The following is a 25436-nucleotide window of genomic DNA, read 5'->3' as shown; positions in this document are numbered from 1 at the left end:
ATTTTGAGGCATTTCTGTAGTCCTTTTGTATGTTTTTTGGAGTCATATTGGGCATTTGTGCTAACATTTTATATTTTTTGGAGTAATTTTTATGTATTTCTGTTGTTGTTTTGCTTATTTGTTTGTAGTGTGGGCTTGAAGAGTCATTTTTTGTGTTTTTCTTGTCTTTTTGTGTACTTTTGTTGTCATTTTCCATAATCTTGTATATTTTTCTGAGTAATTTTGTGTATTACTGTTATCGTTTTGTTCATTTTTGGAGTACTTTTGTGTGTTTTTGGAGTATTGTTTGTGTTTTTCTCTTGTCTTTTACTGTATTTTCCTGCAATGTTGTAATTATTTGTATTTTTTTTTATTGTATTCTTGCTCTTGTTTTGTGTATTTTTCTGCCATTTTGTACATTTACTTTGAGGGCCGCATGCAATTAGACCGAGGGCCACCGGTTGCCTATGCGTGCCTCACAACATGTTATAGAAGGTCCTGAGTGGAACACAAACTACATCCTGGATACGTAGCCAGTCCAACACGGGACTAACACACAAAGACTTACACATTTACCCTATCTCTCACAGACTCACAGACTCCATCTAACCTAGTGTGGCCAGGAACCTCCACACACAGATGACAAAACAGTCGCCTGTAGCGTAAGTGGCAGCAGATATTTTGTATTTTGTTTACCAAGAGAAACCAGACAACATCTGAGGCTTCTTGGCTGCAGACTGCGGTATTATCTGGAGCTGGCAACATAAGGTGTTGTGACATTTTGAAATCCCAAAGGCCAGTTTGTGTTTTCAGAGCATGTACGTGCATGTGTGTGTCTGAAGGCTAGTGTGTGTGGAAAGGGTAGACAGGTGCCTTCTGGGTAATTAGTCCACAGATACTGACTCCACTGCAACACCCGTGGGCTGATCTTGTCTCTCTGATGACACAAACACACACTTATACACACTTCCACTGGCACACAAACACATACAGATTCACATAGGCACAATGACCTTTCGTGTGCAAGCCACAGACAAAGCTCACACACACACACACACACACACACGCACGCAGAGACGAGTTAGGACGAGCTAATGAAGTCATCTACCTGTGGCTTTGGAGGATGGAGACACGCCCTCACTGTAGTGCAGAGGAGTGAGTGGAAAAAGCAATGCCCTGGTCATAAATAAATAAAAAGGCTCTCTGCTTCTATTTGCCAAAGAGCACTATACCAGAAAACGCTGTAAACACACTCCCTGCACTCAAACCAGGTACTAAACTCGCCCTCTATTTGGTGCTGCTTGTACAACAATGAGGCTTAGCCAAAACACCTCAACTCCTCCAAAAATATCATGCCTCAGTTTATTTATTTTTTTATTCAAGCTGTGTAATACATCAAACCGAACATTTTGACATCTGTCACCTGCACTCAGAGGAAAAGCAGGGATAAAAACAGCAGCTTGAAAGCTGGGAATGTCATACCAGAGGATCACATGTGCACACAGACAGGCACGTGTTCTCTGAAAGCAGACCAGTGACTAATGACGGAGGACAGCAGGAATATAAAACTCCATACGAGAGGTAAATTCCCAAGGCCACACAATGCTTCAGAAGCAGATTGTAAGACAGATGTGTCAACCTAACAACGGTCCCAGTGGAGCGTCCACTTTGAGTTTACAGACCATAAAGTAAAACAGAGTGATGGCCATCTTTGAATCTCCTAACCTGCGATCAACAAGTCGAGTTTAAAGCTCTGATTCAGGAATTTTAGTGGATTCAAACCAGTTGCGTTTTTGTGCAGAAATGCATCATATGGAAACTGTTGCATTTTAAACTTTTAAAATAAGTCTAAATGCATCCTCTATCCATCCATTATTACTATTACCCTCTCCCTTCTGCTGAAAGCTGTGCTGTGATGTGATGAAGCTGACTGCACACGTTTCTGTGAAAGTAGAGAGAACGCCATCACCATCATTGTTTAAAAAAAATGATTACAATACTAGACATTATGTTTTTCCCCTCCAAGCAGTGAGAGATTCTGTTAAATCTGTTAAAATACATTGTTTCTTTAAATCATTGAGCGAAGGCAGTTTAAATAAAATACATATAATATAAAGTACATTATATTACAGTATATTTAATAACGTATTCTTTACATATATTATACCTTGCAGTCATTTATAGTTTGCTTGCTTTAGTCTATTAATTCTAAAAGAGCTGAAAGGGAAGTGCTAGAACAATCATTATGCTGCATTGTACAGTGGGGACCTGCTTTGGGTGACGTAAACCTATTAAGCATTCAGGAAATTAAATAAGTTAAATTCTGTTTGAAATAATGATTTTTTATTGATATCAATCATACCTGAAATCGATTACTATTGATAGACTTGCATTAAAGCTGCACTACCTGATTCTTGAACCATGACAGAGGGGCATGGCTGAATGCAAACCCTAAATCCCGCCCCTCACTCTGATAATCGAGAAGGAAAACAGCCACTTACGCATCCAAAGTTAATCCAAGACTGAAAACAAAGTCGTACCGTGCACACGCTTCACTATATATCACGGCAGCCAATGAGGAGGCTCCATCGTGGGCTCTGCTCACCCCTCCTTTCTCTAAATCCTGTGATTGGAGCTGGAGGGGGTGACCACCAAGATTTTGACTTCTGGGGTTTTATTAACTAAAATAATTAATTATAAGGTATAGACAGCACGCAGATGTACCTTTTTTTACTTTTACGTTATACTATATGATGCTAATAAGATTTTTCTTTTTAATTAAAGAAAATAAATCGAGTACCCAGGCTTTAAGGGAAGAAAACTAGACGATTGTTTAGCAGTGTGCCATTACGGAGCGATTGCTGCATTGACTTTCTGTTGTCTTTTGGACTATGAGCTCAATAATTGCTGTAAAGTCTGGAGTTTAATACAACAACTGTCACGTTATCAAGTAGATTACAGCACAGAGTGACATGAAGCTTTTTTGTTTAATAAAAATCAGAGGTTCCGTAGGTGAAGGTGTGGCCTCATTGTGGGATGTGGAGTCATGCAGACGAAAGCATAGAAGTGTTCTTATTTCATTCCTACTGGGATTTCTTGTGTTTGCCTCCAAAAACTCTGCCAAAGTAACACATTTCTGGTGTTTTCTTGGACTGAAAGTTGCGGCAAAACATTGGAGAATGTTTATTTGCTTACACGGAAAGATCCAAATTCGGCCAAAAATGAACATCTCACAGAGTGAAGTGATATCAAGGGGAATACAAACTAGAACAAACTAGAACAAACTGGAACAAAAAATGTGTCAAGCCAAGCACTGTCCTCCTTGTCTGGCAAAGAAACACGGTAAGAATGAATTAAAAACACATCTATGCATCTGACTACGGGACTCCACATCCCACAATGCAATGCACAAAGTGTGTTTACGGTGGATTAGTTTACATCTGTATTATCTGTGATGCATACACTGTGTCTTTATGTGATGAATAAAAATAATAAAATAAACATCTCCAGCCACTATACATTTTGACTTCATCTGGGACTGAGCTGCACTGGACAAGAATAACAAAAAAATTCTATTCCATCAGTTCTTGGTGTTGCTCAGCTAATCAGCTCTGTATAAAGAAGTGATAGGCTCAGTTGAGGATGGAGGGACTTCATTTGTAGTACACAACGCAACAATGATTGTGTGTCCTCTAATCTGTCAACGAGTGCAAATTATTCTAAGAACAGACGTGACTTTATGCTGAAGGTGAACACAGGGGAAAGTCTTTTACTTTCAAAGCTAAAATGAAGAAGTGAAAAAGACAAGAGAGAGAGAGAGCGCGCGAGAAGTCTCGACCAGCCAATCAATGAAATCAATCACGTAGCATAAGTGTCGAGCCTTGTGTTGATCCTGTGCTATAACTGTGTGAGCCAAATACCAGTTTATTCATCAGCCAAAAACCAGCAGCAGCAGCAGCATCAGTACAGGCCGAGGCCCCTCAGGTTGTTTGCTATGATGACATCAGTGACGGCGTCGAACACAAACTCAATGTTGTTGGTGTCTGTGGCGCAGGTGACGTGGGAGTAGACCTCTTTGTTTGGTGACTTGTTCTTGCTCTCATACTGGGACTTGATGTAGGCTATTCCCTCTAGATACGTATCTGGACCTGAGGACACGGACACACACACACACACACACGCACACAGAGGGAGAGAGAGAGAGAACATTTATGTATATATAGACAGTCTGCCCATGCATGCACAAATATATACATATGTAGGTGTTTAATCTGTGTATCATTCTTTCATTCGTTTTTCATTATGTAACAAAAACATAAAAAACACAACAAAAAAAAACACTCATTATTTGACATTTGTTTCCAAAACCAAAATGAAAAAATGGAAAATGCCTTGTTTTTCAAACTCAAGCTCTTTTGCTTTGGTACAGAAACCGAAAAATGGAAAACAAACACCTTTACATTCCGAGATATCTTTAGCTCTGCAACGCTTAGGAGTCTCTAAATCCTCTGAAATGTCCGTGAGGAGGTTCTGAGCCCAACACCAGTTAAAGTGAAAAGGACACGTTTTGGATGCACAGTTAGAAGCAGCAATCTTGTCATGCCAAACTGCCGTTAGCATAGCCGTTAGCGTAGGATGAGAGTACACTTGCGGGTCACGTTTCGATTTTCATGTTTTTGTTACATAATGAAAAACGAATGAAGGAATGATACATGGATTGTGTTTGTGTACATTTACTGTATGTATGTATATATATATATATATATATATATATATATATATATGTATATATATATATGTACTTGTACAACCGGACGCATATGTGTGTGTATATTAATATATGTAAAAATTCTGTACTTTTCCCCTTTTATAACATTTACAACTTTTTGTTTTTGTTCTACACATATATAGTGAAAGCCTATTTTATTATTTTAATCTTATTGTTTTGCACACATGTAGCTATTTTATAACATTTAATCTTTTCTAGTGTACATGGCTCCTCATGCCAATAAAGCTGTTTTGAACTGAGAGAGAGAGAGAGAGAGAGACAGAGACAGAGAGAGAGAGAGAGAGAGACAGAGAGAGGATGCAGTCTTGAAAGAAGATGATAATCTATGATGATCTAGATCAGCAGTATTTTCTAATATTCTCCGATAACCGCAACCTTTGAATTTCAATCTCAGCACACGTACCGCCTGCTGCCAGCCAGCCTCAAATAGAATATGATAAATAAATAACTGACAGAGTAGACCTGCAATTTTCTGACACAGAGGCACGTTCGGGAAGCGTCCGACATTATTTGGATATCATCTGCGTGAAATTTTCCTGGCACTAAACAACAGGAGTAGAGACGGATATCAGAGCCAAAGGCCAAAAAGGGTGGAATTGTATTTGTAGTGATCAGTTTCACAGTAGTGCCCAATCTAATCTGTGCTCTTTTAGTTCAACTCAATTTCACACAGTCCAGAAGTTACTCCAGTCTTTTTTGCAAAGGAATTTGATTCTATTAATGAGTGGTAATGTTTTTATAATGAGTCAGATTTCACTGATCTGAGTAATGGAATTCCAAAGTGTCACTCTACCTATTAGCAGCAGAATGGGCTGCTAGAGAAAAGTGTGGCTGCGTAAAGAGAAACAAAGTGCCAGCAGAGGAAAGTGGGAACCAGTGTGGACTCCTAATTGGGTCTTCCTCAATTCCTGCTTTCCCACAGCCTCTCACTGGTTATTTCTCCCCCATGTTCTCACACTCTTGCGCTCTTTGTCTCCGTGGCTTTCTCACATTGCTTTTGTTTGTCCTCTGTGGTGTTTATTATCCTGGTAGTTTCTTGTCTCTCTCTCTCTCTCTTGAACACATGAGCTTCTCTCATTTAGAATCCAGAATAAACTCCCACTCCTTTAACCAACATCTATGGCTTGACTTTCCATTTCTTTACACTCAATAGAATAGATCACTAGTAATACAGCAGATGGTACACAATCAACTGTGCATCCAAACATGTACAGTATATTTTACATGATTTAATATACACTTTGTTAATGTGTATATTAAAGTCTAGTGTACACACATATATATATAATTTTATTAATTTGTTTGTATATATTAATGTCTAGTACACATATTTATACTATATTAATTGTGTTTGTATACATTAAAGTCTAGTACACAAATATATATATATATATACTGTATAAATCATTAACTTTGTATATATATATATACTTTTTTCTTTTGTTGATATACATTAAAGTCTAGTACATGCATATACCATGTAAATTTTGTTTGTGTATATTAAAGTGACAATTTTTGCAAGTTTATTCATTTTGTTTATATACATTAAAGTCTAGTACACACATATGCTTTGTCAATTTTGTTTGTATATATTAAAATCACAATTTTTGTATTAAAATTAAATTAATTAAAATGTAAAGTATTAAAGTCTAGTACACATTTATACTTTATATATTTCTTAATGTATTAAAGTATAGTAGATTTTAACTTGTGCTCGTTTCAAATGTTCACAGAGAGCAAAGACATTTAATATAATATAAATAGTGCAAGCAAATGCTTTATATAAACCAGTATTGCTTTAGGCCTGACTTTGTTCTTGTATACAATTTATACTAAAATGAGAAAAGATCTTACTTTAGTCACCCCGAGGGCCTTTTATTTTTATTTTATTTTTTTATGTTTAACTTTAGGAGGGTAAACAGTGGGATTCTGTCATTCCTATAACGTCACGGTAACATTTAACAATCATTTCCCTATTTGTGCCCAGCAAAGCATCAAGGCCAGACATTTTAGGACATATTAGATTTTGTCACCCCCCCACCCCAAAAAAACCCAAAAAGAGCCTGCAACCTATAGACAAATATGACAGGAATGATCTTGTACCACAATGATTGGAAAGTTATGCAAAATCTGAGTCAACCACTGGATCCAATCCTATGTGAGGATGTTCTTTATTTGATAAACACACAGAGGGCCTAAAGCCCTAAAGCAGGGTTCTCAAACTTTTTGGATCCAGGAACCTCATAAATACTTAAAGAGTACCTGTACTAGTCTTATATATAACATACAATGTGTTTATTGTATTACTAATAAACAAAATATGTGCACATTTATTTTTAATAAATAAATAAAAGTGAAGGTTTTTTTTTTTTTGCATAATTTTATAGCCATTGAATCCAGCAGTACGTTATATCCAGTATCCATACACTGTGGTTGTATGGTTGTTTTTTTTTAGTGCATTAGTCCCCAAGTGAAGTTATACACCTATGTAATGACATGACATAATTGTTTTGTAAAAAAAAAAAACAATAATATTAATTCACGGACCCCCAGTTTGAGAACCACTGCCCTAAAGGAGAGAAGTTCAAGCAGCTTTTTGAATCAGAGTTTCATCAATAACTCTTTGTAACGTTATTATTGAATTAAATTTGTGAAATAATCTCCATCAGAGCTAAATGTTTGGTTTCCATTATCCTTTTATCTGGTTTTTCCTTGCTGTCATTTCAGCTTAAGTTGTCCATAGACATCTGGGTCTAAATATCCTAAATAGTTTTTCTCTATTAGAGTAGATTGTTTTCATGATTTGTAAAAAAAAAAGAATGTAAAGCTTTGGTTTTGGAGTGAATTCTGTTCCGGTGTTGTGACATGCATAATATTAGGAATCCAGAGAGATGGGAACCCTGACTCTGCTGTGCATTCTGTATTTTCTAGCATCTAACGATGGATGCGTGTGATGTTTATACCGTCATAATCAGGGAAGCAGATAGACAGAGGAGACTTGGGTATCTTGGTTTGAAAAAGGTCCTTCTTGTTCAGGAAGAGGATGATGGAGGTGTCACTGAACCACTTGTTGTTACAGATGGAATCAAACAGCTTCAGAGACTCGTGCATGCGGTTCTGTAGGAAGGAAAAGGTCACGGATCAAACACTGACGCGTGCACGCACCGTAGATGTAGGCTATCGTCAGAATTTCATATACACAGAAACAATGACACATTCCTGACAAACATAAAAAGAAACCATTAGAAGCATTAAGTGCTTGCTGTGATCTACAGACAGGATTATTTCCATTATTTCACAGTTGCCCGTGTGTTTAAGTGCAGTTGCATCAAAAAGAAGTTATTAGTACGGTAATTGAAATTATTAGTAAACAGGTAGTAAATCAAACAAAGCCATGCATTATCAGCAGGTTAGCTCAGTGTCTGGTCTGACTGTAGAACACTACCTTACTGTAAATAAACTTACTGTAAAGCTACCCTGTGGAGTTTTCAGCCACTAGGAGGCACTGTGGAGCGACAGTTTAATTAACAAGGTTGTTGGTACGCTGAAGTAGTTAAGGTCAATTGCTTGAACATGAAACATAAAATGTAATTATTAATAATGATTTACGTTTCTCGATGCTAAATTTAGAGAAAAAAAAAAGTAATTAATTCAAATTGATATACAGTATGGTCCTTTTCGCGTGTCATTTGCACTGTATTCCTCACATGGTGCACTTAACACCAATAGATTTAATTTCCTTGTCCAAGTAACACTATCTATAATACTAATTAGCAATGACAGCAAGGTCAAATATGACCACGTTTATTTATTTATTTTAAATGAATGCTTTCTTCTCCTTAACTGACTGACTGCACCACGCCATGCTGACACAGTTGAAAAAACAGATGGCAAAAAATAAATAAATAATTGATATATTAAATTACATGCTTTTTCGGAGCCTAGTTATCAATTTATACACTTTCGTGAAACAATAAAAACTCCACAAGGTAAGGTGTAAATTAGACATCAATTCAATAATGAACAATAGAATTAGAGCTAGTGCAAACGCAGGCCCACTAGTTACAAAAGCACAAACTAAATGTATATTATGAACAACGAAAAAAACCAAACTGAAAACTAATGAATAAAGGTCATAAAAGTTGAATTAGTTTTTCATCATCTCACACTTCAGTTGTTTTTCCGTCAAATTAAACCACTCATGCTTGTTACAGCATTTATTAGAAAAATAAAACCAAACACAACAACAAAAAAAAAAAACAAAACTGTTTGAATTAAATTTGGAGGAAAACCCCCCCAAAAACTATAAAAAAAGTAACTGCATTTAATTTAGTGAGAGCGTGAACCTATCAGTAGTTTCATACCTGTTTGTGGGTGGGTCATCTGCAGAAGATCTGACTGCTGATTGGTTAGAGAGGACAGTCCATGGCAAGAGTGACAAGAGCAGTGGGAGGAGCCAGAGACGGTGCAGGGTAGAGCTTAGAGCAGGAACAAGAAATACAGGGGCCAAGCCGGCCTACACCCTAATACTGACCCCCCTCCCTTCCCCCACACACACACACACACACACACACACACACACACACACACACACACACACACACACACACACACACACACACACACACACACACACACACACACACACACACACACACACACGCACACACTATTCAACACACATACACAATCCAGTGACGAGAAGAGTGTTAAAACGCAGGAAGACGTGTTCACACAGAACAGTGGGTACATAAGAGATACAGTATGTTGGGTGTTCATCAAAAAAAGTAACTTTCAGTCTTTCTTCATAAAACAATTATTATTATTATTATTATTATTATAATTATTGTTATTTATTTATTTTTAAAGCATTTCTTATTTTGCCACAAATGAATACAATATGATTTCTGTTATTGGGGTTATATACCTTGTCGGGAAGCTTATGAAATGAGGACTTTTAAATTACTTATGGAGAAGGGGTGGGATTAAATAAGCATATGCTTCTTCAACCCCCTTTTGCAAATATAACATATAATAGGAAAAAACACAAATTTTCACTGTAACCATGCAATTCTTGTGAGTTTCCTTTACATATTTGACAACAAACTGACAAACAACAACAACATTCATTTAATAATACAACAAGAGCACACAGAGAGCACACCAAATATCCAAATATTTATGATCATTCACATTTTAAAATAAGTTAAGAAACTTATATGACCAATAATAATGATACACTCGGTCCAAATGTATGGGCACCCCCATTTTTTGAAAAGTCGCAATGAAATACGCAATTCAGATCCGATCCAAATGAAAGTCAGCGGGGTAATTGAGAAACCAACCTGATATAACTGCATCAACTTTCACTAAGATCGGTTCATTATTAACAGAGATATGAAATCTTGAAATATCGCTAATAATGAGATATATTTATTTATTTATTTATTTTTAAACTGATGCAGAATCTGATCCATTAAAGAGTAACTAAACCCCTGCTTTGTCCTGACCTGCCACTAGGAGGGAAATTAAAAAAAAAAAAAAAATTATGATTATGGGTGGAGCTACTCGAGCAGTGGAGACACGCCCACTCCATACTATAAAATCTTCAATGAACAATCTATGCTATGCTAACTAGCTACTCATTTTTCAATATACCTCTCTTTTCACTCTTCTCTCCATCCAACCTACTCACCACAGATTGTAGAGCCCACAGGTGCTAGTTTTTATAAAAGGGGCGGGGCTAACAGTGCTCGTTTGTGACGAAAGATGGTTCCAAAATGTCACATGATCTTGTTCTCAGCCAATAGCAAAAATCTATTGATAATAGCCGGTTTTCAACCCATGGATGGCAGTCACTCTGACACTTTACAACAAAATGTGAAATGTAAATACTTTGACTAAAATGTTGAGAGTTGGACCAGAATCAATCAACAGCACTACTTCATACCAAATACATTTGTATTCAGCAGGTTTAGTTACTCGTTAAGTTGTTGCTTTTATTGTTGTTTTTACCAAATATATTAATGTTCATTGCACACGCTCCAGTTTGACTCATTAGTGACTTCTCTCTATCTTCATCATGTGTACAGTACGTCTTCACTGTCATGACGCCCCAAACTAGACTTTCTAAAATAGGAGCTTGGTGCTGTGAGTGTAAAAGCCGATTACTTGACTTTTGTCTCATCTTTGATTGTCTGAGACAGTGTCGGAGTGAACCTTTCTCTCCTTTCTAATGGATTTCATCTCATGTGATTGTTAAACATCACAGGAAATGTTCTCTGATGCCGAGAGAGGAAAATGATTCCCATTATTACCATCGCAGGTGGAAATGGCTCGGCCGTTAAACACAAATGCAGAAAATGTCAGCGTGACCTCAGGTTGCCTTCGGTCATTTGCAACCACAACAGACGGAGGTATGCGACACATACAGGCAGCAGAGGCTCTGTGATGGATGTTTGCCCCCCCCGCCTGGTACTCCCAGCTCAGAGGGAGGCTTGATGACATCTGCATAAATAGAGCAGCGACTGAACACAGTTTCCCACCCTGGAACTCTCAGAGGACGCACTCGGGATTATAAATAGAATCGTGCAGCGTGCATTCAAATGAGCTTTTCTGTTTGTGTTTAGGTTTCAATGTGTCGTCTTTACAGCTCTGAGATGGTTTGTGCTGTTTGGAAGGAAAATAATGGGCGTTTCCCTCGTGTTGCGTTTAAACACTGCTGGATCTTTGTGAGGTGTTTACGTCGCCACTGGTTTACAGATTTCATTTTGTACCCGAACCTTTTAATATACAAATGTGGAGATTACAATTTTGCTAAATAATTTAATTATAATATCAATTTAATTAAAATTAAAAAAAACCTGATAGGCCTATACATATAAAAACATAATTACACACTGTAATAACACATTAATACTCGGGGTGTAATGATTCATTGGTTAAGCAATGATCCGATCATATCAATAGAAACCCAAACCATTGATCAACATCATCACAGAAACACAGATCAGGTCTTTTTTTTCTTTTAGTTAAAAAGAATAATTTTCATTTAAATGTATGAAATGTTTTAACAATAAAATTGTCAAAACATCAAAATGGCTTTTTTTTTGCAAATGATTGTGTAAATGGGTATAAAATATGGTCTTCAAATCAAATCAAATTAAAAACAAACGGTGGTAGACTTTTTGATATCGGTGAATATTAAAAATTCTTGTACCTTTGACCAAAAATCTATATATCATAAGTCATGCAACTGGTGATTTACAACCCTAATTAACACCATAAATACTATGCGATTATATATACTGACAGTTTATGTAGAAATTATTTACTAATTGATATCCTTTCTTGACCTTTCATGGAAAACCTTTCATGACTTTAAACAACATCATGAAATACAGCGGCACCGATAGGATTCAATTTAATATTACGCACAGACATTTATGTTAGGCTTCAATTCATTGGCTTAAAAATAAGTGAACTCAGCATGTTTAGTCTATTACAATCCAGCATCTGTATTATCTCCTCCCCCACAACAATCCTAAAAAAAAAAAAAAATTTTTTTTTTTTTTTTTTCCACACCTTCAAAAAAATTTGTACACACAGTGAGCACAGGATTCTGGCTGGCGGCGCCACGGATGAAACACATATTTTTAATAAGGCATCAACCAAGTGAAGGCTGTCTCCTGAATCCTGTGAACTTGTATGTGATGTTGAGCTCTTTCTTACCGTGGTCTCGTCCTCATGCAGCACCTGGTCATACCCGCTGAGCGCCACGCAGAAAATAATGGCTGTGACATCCTCAAAACAGTGGATCCACTTCTTCCGCTCCGACCTCTGACCACCAACATCAAACAGCCTGAGGGAATGAGGGACAAATATCACACGTACAGTACATCAATGGGTCTACTTCACCTGCTTCTTCTTATGCCTATGTTTTATTTACAGATTATGCCCACCTCCAGGGTTGGGCTCAATTACATTTTTCAGTTACAATTACATTTTCAAGTACCCATGTTGAATTATGATTACAGTAACCTGCATACTTTTGTTATTACAATTAATTTACAATTATTTTTCATCCTCAGAAAGTCAATTACAATTACGTTCTCAATTACTAAAGCTCAATTACAATTAATAACAACTTTAATAAATAACCAAATAAAAGTTTAACCATCTCTCATAATAACGGGTCCTAAATCAGCTGTAAAATACACTAAAAACAAATGTCTATATCTATTGTTTACCTTGTTAGGCTTCCTAATCTATGAAAATATAGGTTTTAATATTTTCGGTGTGGGTATCTGAGCCTTTTATGTATATATATATATATATATATATATATATATATATATTCAAAGCAGTTGGCAAACAATACAACATAATCTAAATTGTGTATGTCACCTTTATGTGAAAATTAATAAATTCATATAGACTAAATTTAGCTAGAGCTAGTTCTTTTTTTCAATGTTGAATTATTTCATTGACATATAAGTAAGTAAATATAAATGGTATCAGCAGTATGGACACTTCACATCAATGAAAGTATTCTAGTAGTATTTCCTAAACCAGAAGTGTCAAACTCATTTTAGTTCAGGGGCCGCAGATTATTGGTGGGAAAAAACTAGTAAATACATCATTATTGTGGCCCAGTTTACACTTCCATGTATAAATGATATGTAAAGTATGTTAGGCGCTGATAATATCCAAGCAATAAGTGACAGATATCAGTCCCTGCAGGATCTACACTTACATTTCCTTTATTTTGTGACCAATTTTTATTTAATATGGCAAGATTTTGAGGAATAATTTGATGAAAATTGCAGGATTTTTGATAAACTGGGAGTTCTTACACTTATTTGAGTTAAAAATGAATGCCATCATTGTGAGCCATGGCAAACATTGTAAATGTTCCTTGAATTTGCATATTTTGATTAGTTGAGATATCTACAACTGAAGTTAGGGATAGTTTGTCATTTTTATTTTCTCCTGCAGGTCAAAGTGGATTGTCTAAAGGGCCTGATTTGGCCCCTGAGCCATGAGTTTGACACAAATACCCTAAACCAGTGGTTCTCAAACTTTTTTGGCTCAAGTACACGCTCTCTTATTTCTGAATCCAAGTACCCCCTTTGTCCGACTACAGCATTTTACTTAGAAAACTATTTAAAAACAACTATAAAGCATCATGATGGAATGAATGAGTGAAAACACATTTTAAATAATCTAATTTTGTAAATAAGTGGAAAGAAACATTTAGTGCAGTGGTTCCTTTTTTGAATTGTAACCCCAATTTTATATCAAGAATTTTTAGCGATTCCAAAGAGATTTTTTTTTCAAGAATTATTTATATATACATATATATATACACACACAGTGGGTACTGAAAGTATTCAGACCCCTTTAAATTTTCACTCTATTTCATTGCAGCCATTTGCTAAAATCAAAAAAGTTCATTTTATTTCTCATTAATGTACACTCAATACCCCATCTTAATAGAAAAAACAGAAATGTAGAATTTTTTGCAAATTTATTAAAAAAGAAAAACTGAAATATCACATGGTCTTAAGTATTCAGACCCTTTGCTCAGTATTGAGTAGAAGCACCTTTAGAGCTTCTACTCAGTACAGTAGTGAGTCTTGGGAATGATGCAACAAGTTTTTCACACTTGGATTTGGGGATCCTCTCCAGTTCTGTCAGGTTGGATGGTGAACGTTGGTGGACAGCCATTTTCAGGTCTCTCCAGAGATGCTCAATTGTGTTTAGGTCAGGACTCTGGCTGGGCCAGTCAAGAATGGACACAGAGTTGTTCCGAAGCCACTTCTTTGTTATTTTAGCTGTGTGCTTAGGGTCATTATCTTGTTGGAAGATGAACCTTTGGCCCAGTTTGAGGTCCTGAGCACTCTGGAAGAGGTTTTCTTCCAGGATATCTCTGTACTTGGCCGCATTCATCTTTCCTTCAATTACAACCAGTCGTTCTGTCCCTGCAGCTGAAAAACACCCCATAGTGTCATGCTTACATTTATGTTTGCAGAGGCGGTTTTTTTCCTGGTTTCACACTGCTTTCTCTGTTTAGGGAAATCAGTTTCAAACTGGCAGTTTTTTTTTCCCCTCACCCCTCCTCTACTCCTGTTATTGATCCCTTTTTCACCTAAATATGTGGGCGCCGCAAATGGCTGCTCCGGTGTGTTGATGTGTCTCCTTTCACTGCAACTACCTAGTCAAATTCCTAGTATTGTTCTAAACTGTACCTGGTCAATAAAAGATTCTGATTCTGATTCTGATTCTGATAGCATGATGCTGCCACCACCATGTTTCACTGTTGGATTGTATTGGGCAGGTGATGAGCAGTGCCTGGTTTTCTCCATATATACTGCTTAGAATTAATGCCAAAAAGTTCAATCTTGGTTTCATCAGACCAGAGAATCTTGTTTCTCATAGTCTGGGAGTCCTTTATGTGTTTTTTGGCAAACTCTATGTGGGCTTTCATATGTCTTGCACTGAAGATAGGCTTCCGTCGGGCCACTCTGCCATAAAGCCCCGACTGGTGGAGGGCTGCAGTGATAGTTGACTTTGTGGAACTTTCTCCCATCTCCCTACTGCATCTCTGGAACCCAGCCACATTGATCTTTGGGTTCTTCTTTACCTCTCTCACCAAGGCTCTTCTCCCATGATTGCTCAGTTTGGCTGGACGGCCAGGTCTTGGAAGAGTTCTGGTCGTCCCAAACTTCTTCCATTTAATGATTATGGCGACCACTGTGCTCTTAGGAACCTTGAGTGCTGCAGAAATTATTTTGTAACCTTGGCCAGATCTGTGCCCTGCCACAATTCTGTCTCTGAGCTCCTTGGGCAGTTCCTTCAACCTCATGATTCTCATGAGGTTGTAAGGTCTTATATAGACAGGTGTGTGCCTTTCCTAATCAAGTCCAATCAGTTTAGTTAAACACAGCTCTCAAGGAGGATCAGAAGAAATAGACAGCATGTGAGTTAAATATGAGTGTCACAGCAAAGGGTCTGAATACTTATGACCATGTGATATTTCAGTTTTTCTTTTTTAATAAATTTGCAAAACTTTGTACATTTCTGTTTTTTTCGGTCAAGATGGGGTGCTGAGTGTACATTAATGAGAAATAAAATGAACTTTTTTTATTTTAACAAATGGCGGCAATGAAACAAATAGTGAAACATTTAAAGGGGTCTGAATACTTTCCGTACCCACTGTACATATTTATTTTTTACTTCTTTTTATATATTACACAAAGCGAAAGTATAGAAATACAGTTGTTTAGAATTTTGTGTTGTTTTAATAATAATAATAATAATAATAATAATAATAATAATAATAATAATAATAATAATAATAATAATAATAATAAAAGAATAGCAATCTAAAAAATTAAAAAATCCATTTTAATTTTTTCTGAAATTTCAGGCGACCCCACATGGGGTCCCAACCCCAAGGTTGAAAAACACTGATTTAGTGGTTCTTGAATAGATGTATTTCAATAGTTACAATAACAATTTGGGTCATCCAATCTTAGTCAAAGGTACTACAGATGGAAATTAGCTGTTGGCTATAATCTTGCATATTTACATGTATATGTTCATTAATATGTATTGTCCCTGTTTTAAATAATATAAACTCAAACTCACGCCTGGGGTAGGACCAAGACTGACACTTTATTTGTTAATTTTCCACGCTCTCTCTCTCTCTCTCTCTCAAGTACCCCCTGTAGTGCCCCCGTACCCCCATTTGACAAACACTGGCCTAAACCATTGGAGAAACTACTCTGAACTTGTAACTTCGATGGCAACTATGGTGTGCAGCTGTGCTGTAGTTGTTATAGGAACGCTCCGTGTGCCAACAGCACTGAGTTAGCCCCAGTGCTGCCTCAGTCATTTCACAGGCTGATAATAAGCACGCTCGCTAAGAAAAGCTGTAATTGTGCTGTTCAAAAAAAGGAGAAAACCCTGTGATGATGCATGACAAAGTGAAACCTATGCAGTCATGTGTTTTGCGTGTAATAGTCAGTGGTGCTTGTCACGCCCACAACCGGAAATCTAAAGCCTCCCCCACACTGCTTGACTGCCAGTAATAGCAATCAAACTGATGACATCATCAAAACAAATCCAGAAAAACTCCTACACGTTTTGCGAAGAAGAAGCTGAAAGCTTCATTTAGCTCAGCTGATGTTTGACTGCAATTAAACCAAGTGTAAAATCAGTATCATTAAAATACACAACATAGACAGACATGTCAGTGGCCTTTTCTGTTACTGTAATGATGTCCATTTCTTTATGAGGAGACACTCAGGAGAGGCAGAGAAGTGATTAAATTAGAACTCCTTCCTTTCCTCCTACCATCCCATAATGCCTCTCCTCCCTGTCACCGTTCCCACAGCTCCCAGCTGCAATTGATTCTGACCTTATTAAAAAGGCTGAGAATCATAACTATAGACACTTGTTTAAAGCATTTAATCTAATTAATTACAGAGTGGAGCTGCTGCTAAAAGACAGACAGATGGAAGGAGAGAAAAGAGGCAGAGCTGCTGATGTAATATAAAATCATTTTTTCACTGACCTGAAGTGAAGGTTTTTGAAGGTAAAGTGTGTCTCAACGATGCCTGTGGTCTTCACTCGGGTCCTCAGGATGTCCTGCTCTGTCGGTTGGTAGTCGGTGGCACCAATCCGATCTAGGCTGTCTAGGTAGCTGCAGGGCCACACACACACAATACACACTGTGAATCACAGATATAATACAAACTAAGGATGAGTTTTTTTTCTGGATGTTTATTTCTAAGGCAAGGCAAGGCAAATTTGTTTGTATAGCGCATTTCATACACAAGGCAACTCAATGTGCTTTACATGATAAAACATTCAATTGTTTAAAATCAATAAGAACATTTAAAACATCAGTAAAATCAATTAAAATCATCAGTAAAATCAATTAAAAATCTAAATCTAAAAAGTGTGGCAGCTACAATATCTAACAGTGTTTTTCAACCTTTTTTGAGCCAATGTACATCTGTTCATTGAAAAAAATCCCAAGACGCACCACCAACCAAAAATGTAAAAAAAATAAAATAAAAAAAATTAAACTATATTGCCTATATTAGCATTATACAGTCATTATTATCAAAGTGTCTTGAATAGGAATCGAACAAACACAAAGAAAAATGTTTTTATGATCTTTCATATTTCTTTAAAAAGTGCATTGAACAATCTGCAGATCAAAGTGCCTTGAATATAAATCAAAAAAAACTATTTTATCATCTTCCATATTTTGCGTACTTGATACACGACATGGGAAAAAATACGATTGACTACAATTGAAATTTATTCTGTTAAATATTGTTTTGTTTTATATGATTTTTTTTTTTTTTTACATTAGAATAGAATAGAATCCTTTTATTGTCACTGCACCAGGTACAAGGAAATTGCACATGCTTCTCCCAACAACATTCAAGTACACTTCAAAGATTCAAGCCAAAACAGACACAGTTATCATAAAAAAACACAAGGTAGGGTAAAAGTCTGTCGGAATATATTATATAATTGTATATTATGTTCATATAATGTATAATATATAAACATATCATTATTATGCGTGTGCGCTTTGGGACGGGGAGGGGCTCACAGCTGCACAATAGCATATTTGCAGACAATAATGAATTGGTTTTCAAAAATGTTTTTAGACCAATTCATTTCATTTTCATTTTATTATCTATTTCATTCATTTAAAAAAATGCAACAACAGCATTTACACGAATGAAAAGGAGCAGAAAGAAGTAAAAACTTATAATGTCTGCCCCCTATCAAATAGATGAAATTGAATTATTTCCCACGGCACACCTGACGATCTCTCACGGCGCCACCTATTGATCTGGAGGAGTATTTGATACATGATGAAGCAATTAAAAGCCAAACAAGCAGCAATAACTGCAAAAATTAATCTTTGGACATTCCAAGTAGATTCAGACAGTTTTAACCACAGCAGAGTCACTGAAAATAACTCCTGTAATTCCCTTTTCACCACAGCTCATTATTCATTAGTTGGTGGCATACTATACATAACAGGCACACTCACTAGATCACTCCATTTACCGCCTTAAATTATATTGAATAATAAAATGAGCTGCTGCTGGTCTCAAGTAGCTTTTCCCCATCTAAGGTCCAAATAAACAGGGACATATTTACAGTTAACTCTGGTTAAAACACACAATTTCCATCCATTTTCAGACCCGTTTTGTCCTATTTCTGGGTCGCGGGGGTCTGCCGGTGCCTATCTGTGGCTCGCACAGGCGCCGGTCCATCACAGGGTAACATTCATTCACACAGATAATCACACACGCTGCCATTCACTCCTATGGGCAATTTAGAGACTCCAACCAACCTATCAGTCATGTTTTTTTGGATTGTGGGAGGAAATCGGAGCACCTGGACTAAACACACGCAAACACGGAGAGAAAATGGAAACTGGCTTAAACCCAGGACCTTCTTACTGTGAGGAAGATGAGCAAACCACTAAGCCACCACACACCCCACTTTCAATCTATGTTAAAAAAATATACTCTATACTCTTCTTAAGCCCTATTCGCACAGGATTAGTTTTACCGAGGGACCACATGTGATATGTAATAATTGTAGACAATGTTAATCCTGTGCGAATCGGCCGTGTCAGTAATTTGTAAAGTAAAAATTCTTCCGCAAATTACCTACGCTATTTTCCTGAACTCCGAGGTCCTGTGATTAATACTTATCCAATGCGAATAGGCCTCTCTTAGACAGAAATGGGCGGGAATTATTCCATGCGAATGCGCCAGAGAAAAAGCAGACGTTGCGACAAGGGTTTAAGACTAGAATAGATATTAAAGCTATTAAGTCAATGTGTTACATGAAAAAGTACTCAACTGTATCACTTTAGCCTGTTGGAAATTCTTAAACACACTTTGATTTAAAACAATGTGATAAAAAAACACCAGTGCAGAGCAATCAAAGTACCAGCTTTTATATCCTCCTTCTATGGTATCAGATTAAGAGTTGGCAGATGTAAATGACTCCATCTTGTGATCGATTTAGAAACTTTAAATGCATACGACACCAAAAGAGATCATCTGAGACAGGTGAGAAATGAACAAAGTATAGAACCACATTAAATATCTATTCACTGTAACGTATGTGAGGTCTTATTTTTTTAGATCAGTGAGGGAGTGGCTCTGAGGTTTCTAAGGAGACGCTCAGTTACCTTCAAGGAGATAAAAGCAAGAAGAGAATTGCCCTCACACACACACACACACATGCATACACACACTGCACAATCTAACAACTTCGTTGATAAAAAAATATTGATCACACAAAAAGCAATATAGATTACATAATTCCCGGGAAAGGTAGAGAGAGAGAGAGAGAGAGAGAGAAAGAGAGAGAGAGAGAGAGAGAGAGAGAGAGAAAGAGAAAGAGAGAAAGAGATGAAGAGGAGCAGAAACAGCGTGAGGGAGGAAACTTGTCTGCAGCTTTCTTTTTCAATATGACAGTGGAATATTCATTTACTAAGTGTTGACACAAGGAGAAGAAAGGTCAGAATCCACCAGCAGGGGATAATTGATCCCAAAGAGATAAATGTTTATTTGTCTTACACCAATTCAGCCCTCGGGAGAAAGTAAAATTGACAGAGAAAACATGCATCATTGTGTAAATGAAACTCAACAATATTTGCAGAGGATCACAGTTTTCCCGGTGCTTGTGTCACACGATTGCAGTCATTTTTAATGTTAAACTGTTCTAATCTTATTACTTGGATATTGTCGATTTTAATATTTTATGTATACTTAGAAGTGCAATATAGGGCACATTAATGTTGGAATTACTCATTTTCCCGCATAAAATCTGTGGCCCACTTGGGATCAAGCTGCTCCGTATTTGGCCCCTGAACTAAAATGAGTTTGACACCCCTGCACTAAAGGATGCACCGTTTGGAAGCTATGGGATTGAATAAATATGACATTTCTATTGTAATTCATTAACTTACACTTTAAATCCTGTGCTCAGTTAAACCTTCAACGAAGGGGTCTTTCCCTGTTTATATAGGGATCAACACACTGGATAAAAAGCCAGTTCATCACATTGCCAACACCCAAAGACACTCATTTACTCTTTTTCATTTCAGAGAGCATTTAATCAAACATGAAATGTGTTTGACTGCAGTGAGAAAATCACAGGGTGCAAAAAAAAAAAAAAACCCTAATGCAACTATTTTAGTTTGCTTATTGGTTTTGGAGCTTATTGCTCTGAAATGATACCCGCAAGGTATAAGATTAGGTTTGTGTTGTTTGGTTCATGAGGTGGATGTTTATTTTCTGTCCTGAGGTTTTAGTTTAGATTTCGATTGGTATTTTAATTTTGTCTGATGTATTTTCTGTTTTTTTTGTTTGGTTTGAGCTCATTATTGCAGTTTCTGTTTTGGTATTTTGCGTCAGTCCCTGATCTGATCTGTGCACTTGTGTGTGTGTGTGTGTGTGTGTTAATGATGAGGTCAGCCTTCCTCTTCCACATGCACAGGTGCTCCAGCTTATTATTCTCACCCTGCCGTGTCATTCAGCACATTTCCCTTAGCTAGTGGTTACATTGCTTTTATCATCGACAGCTGGTGAAACCAAAATGAAACGTGAAATAAAACAAAAATAAAATCTGTACACCTGAATAATTCAATGTAACCTGAACATTACTGCTTGAACAAATGAATGACAAGGACAGCACTTTTTGATGAATTGTAATTGTGTTTTAAAGAACTTTAAGCAAAGCAGAATAAAATAGAAGTCTGCTCACTATTCAGTTTCTGCTGAAGGTCTTCATGAAAAGAATCACACACACCCAGCAATATAAATGACTTTATATAACGCCTGGGTATTTGTATGCATCTGTAACCTGGTTTCTAGCAGATACTGTATATCCTATGTGGAGCACCTCGGCATTCATTTTTCACACTCACACTGGTGTTATCCTTCACAGTGCACTAAGTTGATTAACAGCAGACTCCAGAGCAGGTCCGTCTCATTTCCCTGGTGATGCTCAGAATCACAGATTTCTACTGAAAGGGTATCGAGCTCTAAGTAAAGACAAGTAGACTGGATGTTTTATGTAAGTGGGTAATGGCACAGATAAGAGCTGTAGAATGGTGTAATGTTTGAGTCATCCTGGTTATAGTTATTTTAATAAACTTATCTTATGACTGATGAAGATTTGGTGCATCAAATAACATGTAACTAAAGCCTCTATGTCAGCAAGGGGCAGAGATGGGCAACTTTTAGCACTGTAGGGGCTGCAACAATGTGATTGTATGACCCCAAAATTCATAACAGCATTCAGAACAATGACCAATCTGAGCATTGATACAAGAAATAGAGTTGGTGTGTATTTTTTAGTGATCGACCGATTCATCGGCCGCCCAATTTTTGCGTGTTTTACGTGTATCGGCAGATGCGCTGGAAGGAAGCTCTTCAAGTTTTAAACTTTCAAAGCATCTTTTAACTGTTTAACTTAGCTGACGTTGTTCTGTGGTTCCGTGTTGTTGTCGCAGTTGTATTTAACGAGCAGCTGGCTGGAGGTTTGGCGTGTGTGTGTGTGTTTCTCTCTCCCTCCCTCTCTGCTTCTCAACATTACAGCGATGAGCGCTGAGAAGGAGAGTTTTTAATACTTTGAGAAGCAGTTTACTACTTGTTTGAATATTTATTCCTGTAAATGTTGATGCAGTTTAGAACAGAAACAGTTTGTTGCTTAATGCGCACCTGACATCACTTTATTTTCCTCTGCTAATTTATGTTCTGGGGTTGTGCTGGAATGGACAATTATTCATGATTTTTTTTAGTGTTTAATACTATAATTATATGTATTAATACTCAATAATACTGCTAATAAAATATATCTTCAGTCAGGCCAACTTTTATCAAAGCTATTTTCAGGACAGGGACAAACAATTCTCTTTCATAATATTTCATGAGATGTCTCACTCTATTTTGTACTTGTTCTTGTTCTACATCAACTGTTTTTGTTAATTTTTTTTACTTGGTGTCGTTCTACCTCACCTTTGTTAATTTCAATAAATATTCCTTTTTTTAAAAAAATTGAGACTTGTACCATTTGTTATCATCATTGTGTAGTTTTATACGTATCGGCAGTCCGTATCAGTCATCGGCTAAGGCCGATGGAAAAAAAATCGGTATCAGCATCGGCCCTAAAAAATTCATATTGGTCGATCCCTAGTATTTTTGTTGTTGTTTTTATCTCTTATCTACTTTGTTTTTTAATGTATTTTTTGTATTTTTGCTGCTCTTTGTGGGACGAATAAAGGATATCTCATCATTATAAGTAATTTTGTGTAATTTTATTGTCATTTTGTGTCTTTGTATGTGATTTTGGTTTATGTTGTGACATTTTTTGTTTTTGGTGTCATTTTGTGTTTTGTGTTAGAGTCATTCTTGTGTACTTTTGTTGTCATTTAAAAAAAAAAAAAAAATCTGTTATTAATGTATATTTTTTGTAGTCATTTTGTACATTTATGTTGTCAATTTGTTTGTTTTGCTGTAACTTTTGTATGTATTTTGAGTCAATTTGTGCTTTGACTTTAGGGGGGTTGCACAAAATCAGTCAGAGGGCTGCATTGCCAATGTTTTGGTAGGGGAATTAAACAAATTCCAAGAATGCTTTTTTTCATATTTTAATGTCCTGGGGGGAAAAAAAGCTAACGTACTGTAATAAGGTACTATGATTAACAGCATAAAGAAGAAGTCGTAAAGATAAATGGAAATTCAGGTTGGGGCAGTGTAAAGTCAAAGCACATAGTTTAGGTGGATCAAATTGTGTCCAATGACTCTAAATCAGTTGTTTGCACTGATATTTTCCATGAAATAAATGAAAGGCCATCAAGGAACAGCTTGGATAATGTGACATGCCAATACTCCCTTGTTGTGCAGTAAAAAAAAAGAATAAATGGAGACAGTTTAATTTGTCCCGACACGCATTCACTGATTCACGATCTCATGTAACCCAAAACAAAGGCTATGACATAAATCCAGTATGGAAGTTGTCTGAGAGGCTTTATTTTAACTGTGTATTCATTTCAAAGAATGTATTCTATTGCAGTTTCCACAAACATTGACGTTATTGTGGCAGCCTAATGCATCACTGCATTATATACCCCAAACTAAATATTAATCATGTAATACATATCAAATCCTCTGATTATGGAGAGAAAAACATTATCTTTCAAAGGACTAGTAACCAACCAATCATAAAAATATGTTTCAACAGAAGTTCCACAGCATTTCCTTTTCAAAGCTTTACTATAACGCTAACTTTGTATGTTGTGAGTTTCTGGCATTGAAAAAGAGATGCCTCTCCTGTTTTTCTCTCTCCGTATTGTTGCTAAGTAACCTGCTTTCTGTTGGTTTATTCACTACCCTATTGTGATGTACGGACATATCTAAAAAAACAAGCCTTTCAACAGAAGGTGACAGCACGCTGAAACACAAACACCAGTGCACTGCATCAAAGGCTCTGAACCAACTGAAGCTAACATCTCTGACAGCAAATAACTACTTTTTTTGACATATCTCAGGTTTTATGCAGGGGTAAGGCTAGTTATTCTACGCTATTGAAATCAATCGAGATCTCTTCTAGTGATCCAACATGGCAAGAAAGAGGAGAATCCCACGCTAGAGCTCCGTATCGGCAAGCTCTGCCTGAAGGTGAAGGAGTACGAAGAGAGAAAGAACAACTTTTCCGACAGCAGAAACTTTAAGTTTAGCATCCAGGAGCACATTGATATGAGCATCAAGTACGCCCCCAGGATCAGCATCTATGGACTGGACTTCTACGTGGTTTTGGGCCGACCTGGATTCAGCATTGCTGATAAGAAACTGAACCCAGGCAAAGAGCAGGCCATGCCTTGGTTCCAATAGAAACACAATGGCATCATCCTTTGTGGGACGTAAAGGAACAGCTTTTGACTAATAAATACACAAATTAGGTTGTGCACCAATTGCAATATTTTGGCTGATCAATCCGAAAATAACTTGAAACATCTTACATGACAAAAACTCCTAAAAGTTAAACATTCTACAAAAAAAAAAATAAAGTGCAGCATGTGTAACATTTTCAAAAGTCAATGGGTAATGACAAGAATAAACACAACATGTACATTAGTAGCAGCGGGCTACTGGCTCTTTTCTTTCTTCTTTGCTCCTGCTAGCTTTAGCTTTAGCATTAGCCCGATTGCGAGCTTCAAATGCTGCATACTTTTTTTTTTAAATAGCGAATGAGGTAGTGTTTTGTTTGCAGCCCCACCTCAACTTCTTTCCACGTTACACAAATTGCGATCCTTTGCTCTCTTTTTTTATGTAACACTGCCGAACTACCGACATGCTAGGTTGACAGCGCTCCGATTGACTGCTGTTGCAAACCCGTGTAAACTAACTTAAATGTGTCTGTTTAAGACGAGCAAGAGGTATATCATTACACTACACAAAAGCTTGGTTAAATACGTGATTCAGTCGCACTGCTAAGTAGCCAATCAATGAACAATGGCTAACTATAGGCTAACCGTTACAGCCTTCTTCTCACTATCCAATAATGCTAATAGGAGAATCTTTCCTTTAGTGTCTCTTGATGCAAT

At 36.8% G+C, this 25436-nt stretch overlaps 1 protein-coding gene across 2 annotated transcripts in view; it reads right to left on the bottom strand.

Moving 5' to 3' along the window:
* Positions 1-25436, bottom strand: part of LOC114464423 (guanine nucleotide-binding protein G(o) subunit alpha) — a 125367-nt gene that overhangs the window by 9909 nt on the left and 90022 nt on the right. Inside the window, exons 5-8 of one of the 2 annotated variants that reach the window (XM_028448592.1) lie at positions 17349-17477; positions 12500-12629; positions 7732-7885; positions 1268-4127 (exon numbers count right to left, since the gene is read on the bottom strand). In XM_028448592.1, coding sequence (XP_028304393.1) covers positions 3940-4127; positions 7732-7885; positions 12500-12629; positions 17349-17477 — 601 coding nt within the window. In that variant the 3' untranslated portion in view covers positions 1268-3939. Of the gene's footprint in view, positions 1-1267; positions 4128-7731; positions 7886-12499; positions 12630-17348; positions 17478-25436 lie in introns of those variants that run through there. The other variant, XM_028448593.1, reaches the window with a different exon arrangement.

Source organism: Gouania willdenowi, chromosome 6, assembly GCF_900634775.1.
Source record: "Gouania willdenowi chromosome 6, fGouWil2.1, whole genome shotgun sequence".
Lineage (NCBI taxonomy): Eukaryota > Metazoa > Chordata > Actinopteri > Blenniiformes > Gobiesocidae > Gouania > Gouania willdenowi.
The sequence above is the reverse complement of the archived record's forward strand: the minus strand, read 5'-3'. Positions and strand labels throughout refer to the sequence as shown.